Here is a 6,000-nt window from a genome sequence, read left to right on the forward strand (position 1 = left end):
TGTTTCCTTAATGCAGTGGACAGATGTGGCTTGGATCAGCAGAGTCACTTTGCAGTAAACAGAAATGGAGGTTGCTGTGAACAAACAAAACAAAAATCAGCTGCTGTGTGAAATGAACTTCATGTGATCATTCTTGGCAAGCTGAACCCAGAAAAGGGAACCTGTCAGAGGTCTGAATGTGTTAGCTTTAAATCTGGTTTCAGTTGGAAAAACCACATGGTTTTGGCCCAATGCTACACCCTACTAGGGAAGACAGTAGTGCTGTGAAGCTGAGATGTTGTTGTCTGGTTTGTGACCCCTTGCAGTCAGTTGCTTTGTTCACAGAGTGTCTGAGAGAGATTGCAGTTGGTCTGGATCATGAATATTTGGAGACAGGTTGCATCCTGTTGCAAGTTTTAAGGAGATTGTTTTTACACTTGCATGACTGAGACATAACTCAATAATTCAAACCCTAATTATTACAAATTGAACACAAATGTTGTATATCTAAAAGGTGTAATAGTCTGGATGGAAACAGACAGGTCAACTTGAGTTGTTGGGAGACTGTTTGAAGTTATTAGGTGATATTTTGTGGAGAAAAATATAATAAAACAAGCCCGCCTTGACATTTTTTCTTTCTATAATAATCATCCAAAGTTGAAACTTAATAATTCTGTGTCTGTTATTACAAAACTGTGTAAATACGCAGGAAGTGACTGATTTTCAGTATTAATTTTAAACTTTGAGGTTCATTTAATCGGCTGATCTTTGTCCACTGTCAGATAATCGGTGCATGGACCGGCACTTCCTTCCCACTCGTGCTAAGCAGCTGGTGGCCCTCGCCAGTTTCCCTGGAGCTGGCAACACCTGGGCTCGCCACCTTATAGAGCTCGCCACTGGCTTCTACACCGGCAGCTATTACTTTGATGGCTCCCTGTACAATAAAGGTATGCCTCGGCATGTTTTTGACACGATTCACAGACGCTCAGCCATGAATGCACCACCGTGGATGCTATAAAGTCACTCTGGGCTGTTTCACAGGATTTAAAGGGGAGCGCGACCACTGGCGGAGTGGGAGGACAATATGCATTAAGACACATGAGAGCGGCAGGAAAGAAATCGAAGCCTTCGACTCCAGCATCCTCATGATACGAAACCCCTACAAAGCCTTGATGGCAGAATTTAACCGGAAATATGGTGGACATATTGGATTTGCTTCCCAGGCCCACTGGAGAGGGAAAGGTAAGCTGCTGAAATCTCTGGATCAGTGAATATTATGTTGCACGGAAGTCTCTCCGTCATCGTACTATGAAGAAAATGAAAATAAAAGACTTCATTAAACTGAGGCACTGAGGGCATATTTCATTTTTTGTGCTGATAACATTGTGGTGAACAAAGTTTGAGTAAAGCTTCACAATAAGTAGAAACTGGAACACTGCAAAATGAGAGAAAAACAAAAGAACTGAGAAACTGTGATATAGAAGGGCAAAGGATTGAGGAAATGCAATCAAACTCTGGCCTTTTTTAGCGGTTTGACCTGCACCAGTGTGGCTGAGCGCAACATTTTGTCTTTTGAAAATCATTTACACCATTTAGCCACAGCATCAGCATTCAGATAAATTAGAAGTGTTTATGACAAGTCTGATTCAGATCTTCATTCTAGGTTTAAAGTGGGAAATATATGTATACATGATCTGAACACTTAGCAGCTTACTTTGTTTCCTTTTTTATGCTGTTAGCTGCAGATGTTATCAGTCAGAAAACGAATACACAGTTTAAAAAGCTGGTGAAATGTCTTCCATCCAGGAAGTCACAGTTTAGTCATGTTTAATTCCTCTTTTGTCCACTTGATGCTTAAAATAATGGATTAAGTTCATTTTTCATTAATAACTATGTCTAAAATATAGAGATGTCTTTATATTTCAGGCAAATTTTGCTCTTCCTATTGCATTTTTCATGTCTTAGTAACCGTGGCAACCGCTTTTGTCTCGTCCCTGTATCGTCTGTCTGACTTTATGCGAGGTTTCATCGATTTTTTTTCCCAGAGGCTGGAGAGTTGCCGACCCAGCAGTTGTCTCTCTTTGTGGAAACATCAGCACATTTGGCCTGCCATTTCCAATGAGTGTTTATTCCCTCTGTTGTTTGGAAAATGATGCAGTGACATCACTAAAGAGAAAGGCTTTCTGACAGCTGCCACTTCGAATAGACGGAGAGCGGGTCAGCGTGACATTGTGCGCAGGGCCCCACATGTACGATTTGATGCATTCACCTCCGCAGAGGGAGACTGTGGGGCACAGATGATGTTACAGACACTGATGCCTTCCAGCGTGGCCCCATAATGTCAGCTCAGGGGCAAGTGCAACTTATTTTGGAGGTCATGCCATTTTAGAAAGCACAGTGAGTTATTTTCCACTGTTATCTCGTAGATTTAGCGGCTATACAGATGCCTTTTTTGGGGTAATCTGTCAAAAAGATACTGTCTGTGTCTTCACTCTGAAATGAGCAGAACAGGATTTTGGAGAAAAAGTTAAAATACTTTGATGTTTTTTATTGTAACTTCTGTATTTGCAGCTTCTTGGCATTTCTGCACTGCTGGTTGTGTTTTTGGGTGAAATTTCTGATATTCTGTCCACTCTGGCACTAAAGTTGCCTCTATTATTGGTTTCTGAGACATTGCAAACTCAGCAGACTTTAAACTTTATCGACACCCTCTCCCAGCAGTAAAGATTTGTCCTTATGCAGCACAGCTCCTGCCAGCTCCCACTTTTTATGGGCCACTAGATGAAGCTGAAAGAAAAGGTTTTCTCACAGCAGCTCTGCAGTTTGAATGACAACCAAAAATGTCCAGACATTTCAGAAATTACTTAATGTGCCTTCCCTGCCTCTGGAGTTGAATGACATCAGTGCTAATACAGCTAACACAGCTCTCACTTCCTCTTAACTCTATGCCCACGCTGACACTTTGACTTTTTTGTACCGAAGTTCATTTTACCGAGAACCTAAATTTTATTCGAACAGACAAAACGTACATGCACTTAGCAATATGAGCTCTTTGACAATTATGACTTAATAACCTTTGGTAACCGCTTCTTCGTCTAAGCTGAAATCTCAAAGTGCAAATTTTCTGGTGTTAATGGAGACGGCTCAGTTCTGTTATTTCTTCTTATTATCTTTCTTTCACTTACACTTTTGGTTTACAATTGTTTCATCATTGTCAAGCAAAAGTCTTGAGCCACCCTTTCTGGTGTTTTTTGAAGTGCTCTTGAGCACTTTGAAGTGGCTTTCTGAAGGTCTTTCAAGGTTTTGCTTTGGAAATCGGCTGCCCCGTCACTTCTTTTTAATTGCAGTCTGCTATAGCAGTGCTTTTTTGTAAGTTGACCTATGAGTCATTCAAGCATAAAGGCAACAACTCAAAGGATGAACCAGTGTGTGTCAGCACATAACAGACAAACTTAGCAAAGAACCAATTTTAAATTGTATCTTTAGGCACTTTGTACTAGCATGCTGACACAAAAATTCATACGTTATTCCCATTTCTTTATTTGAATCTATGAAAAATGCCAAACATAACACAGTTAATTAGGATAAAATAGTATTTTTGCAAGAGCAAAGAGCTATTAGCCAAAACTGGGTATATCGCAGCATGGTGTGCCGTGTGTCTTTTAAAAACAGAAAAATTAGGAAATTGAAGAAGTGGAGGTCAAAAGAAGAAGTGTCAGGCCTGAAAAAACTACAGCAGATAAACAATATCTGAAAGTCATTTTCTTAAAATACAGGAAAAAATCCAACAAAGACCTGACACCAGACGCCAGAGGTGATCCATCTGCTGTTCACAGGGTGGCTGTAGATGTTCTTCCTGCTATATTTCAGTCTGTACTGTAGAATGCCCTTTAACTTGTGCACTGGTACCCAAAACCCTCATTTATTTATGTTCTGTGGCCTCTTTGTCCTGCAGAGTGGCCCGAGTTTGTCAAGAACTATGCCCCTTGGTGGGCGTCCCACACGCTGGACTGGCTGCATTATGGGAGGAACGTCCACGTGGTCCACTTTGAGGATCTGAAGAGGGACCTGTTCACCAAGCTCAAAGGAATGGTCGAGTTTCTGGGTTTGAAGGTTTCTGAGGATCGCCTGCTCTGCGTCGAGGGCCAGAAGGACGGGAACTTCAAGCGGTCGGGGCTACGTAAGCTCGAGTACGACCCGTATACTCCTGAAATGCGTTCAAACATCAATGAATTGATCAGAACAGTAGATGCTGCTTTGAAGAAAAGAAACATGTCTGGGGTTCCAGAGGAATATATGCCAAGATGATAAATGTGAAGACCTCTGTTTTCCTTTTTATTTTGTTAGTTTTCCTTTTTATTCCTGAACATCTTGTAGAATTTCATGAGATAAATAGATTTTTTATTGTGTTAGATGTCTGTTAAGTCATGTAGATGGACACCTATTGCATTTTTTCAGTCATCTGTTTCTTTTTTAAACGAAACTAAATCAGCTTCATGCATTCATGGAGTAGACGTGACAGTTTTAGCAGGCAAGGTTTGTGTTTCTCTCATTTGCTGAATGAAAAGCACTCCTTATCCTGCTCTATGCACATGTGCTGTGTAGGCATGTGCACATGCCTTAACACAAAGAAGCTACAGTAGCTGTGACTACAGAGGGGCTCATCTGACTGTGCTGACAAAAGATACGATACAACACTGCAAAGTGTGTTCAGTGAGCTTATTTTGTGCAAAAGAAAAGTCAAAACATTAATTTTCCTGCTGCTATTACAGTTACAGAACTATTTTATATAAGAAGCTCACTGAAAGCTGTATCTCTTTGTTAGGGGGGAAAATGCAATATGCAGGGTATAACTACCTGATGGTGATGATACTGTGTGTTTCCAAGATTTTGTAAGGTGTTTAATTCACTGTATGTATGAGAAATCAGAAGGTTATTCAAGAAGCTGAGTTATCCCTTTCGAAGAGACTGACTCGAGGAGAGAAGAGGATTAATGTCTGCAGCATTTATTTATCTCCCGTGAGCAGCGCACACGTTGATTCATTTGGCTGTGAATATGTTTTCTTAACACTGGACTCGATGCAGAAATCCAAAAAGCACTTCGGTGTGCAACACCTTCCCCAAAGATCACTGAGGAATTAGGCATTACACTCGTGTAATAGACTGGAGTTTACCTTATAAGTAGTGACTGTTGTAGAGGTTTATTTATGAGAGCTAATCATACTGAATGTGAAAACTGTCTTTTTTCTTTTTTTTTCACTGCTTTGTTGTAAGAAAAGCTTTGAAACCGTTAAAGCTCGTAATCATTTTCCTATTCCTTGTTGAAAAAAACAAAAAAACTCCAGCAAACCTTTGTGCAGCACGTCTTAAAACGGCACTCGATCTCCTCTGCCGCTTAAACACAAACAAATACACAGATTGATAAATCCAAGGATAAAAAAACAACAACAGCACCGGTGATTGAGAGCCAGACAGCATTAACTGACTTCCATTTTCAGTATAATAAAACTATATTTTTATAGTGTATGCTGACACGTTCAAAATATTTGTATTGCAACAGGCAAACGGGAGAGGTTGTTTCTATTTTTAACACATGCTTTAAACTTTATTGGCTCTTTGCATTTATTGACAAGCCGGCACTTATTGAACAGGTGTCACATTTGAATGTATTTTCTATGGAATGAATGTAATGTAATATGGCCCAATAAATGAGTGAATCCAAGGAGTGACTCATGACTGAATTTTTTAGAAATCTGCTAAGATCTGTAGTAGTCTTAAACATTTTTATTAATATATCACATACCATATCACAACAGCGATCTGCCTGTGACTACAGGTAAGAGAAAAAGTGTTTTCCTGCTGTGACCCTTAGGCGCTCTGTAGTTTTATGGTTCAGTGTGCACAACAAGGCTTTCCTGTAAACCTCTGAGAGCGCAGCCAAGAGAAAAACAAGACTAAGCACTGACAAGCGTTCTGCTTCGTTACCTAAAGCTATAAATACTAATGTCATGTGCTGCTAAC

At 40.2% G+C, this 6,000-nt stretch overlaps 1 protein-coding gene across 3 annotated transcripts in view; it reads left to right on the forward strand.

Annotated features, from left to right (window-relative positions):
- Positions 1 to 5,701, forward strand: part of wscd2 (WSC domain containing 2) — a 41,251-nt gene extending 35,550 nt beyond the window's left edge. For 2 of the 3 annotated variants that reach the window (XM_040019267.1, XM_040019266.1), the window contains 3 exons: positions 762 to 926; positions 1,021 to 1,221; positions 3,935 to 4,287. In XM_040019267.1, the coding sequence (XP_039875201.1) occupies positions 762 to 926; positions 1,021 to 1,221; positions 3,935 to 4,287 (719 nt within the window). Of the gene's footprint in view, positions 1 to 761; positions 927 to 1,020; positions 1,222 to 3,934 lie in introns of all 3 variants that reach the window. The other variant, XM_040019268.1, reaches the window with a different exon arrangement.
- The last annotated feature ends 299 nt before the right edge of the window (positions 5,702 to 6,000 follow it).

Source organism: Simochromis diagramma, unplaced genomic scaffold, assembly GCF_900408965.1.
Source record: "Simochromis diagramma unplaced genomic scaffold, fSimDia1.1 OVJJ01000822.1, whole genome shotgun sequence".
NCBI lineage: Eukaryota > Metazoa > Chordata > Actinopteri > Cichliformes > Cichlidae > Simochromis > Simochromis diagramma.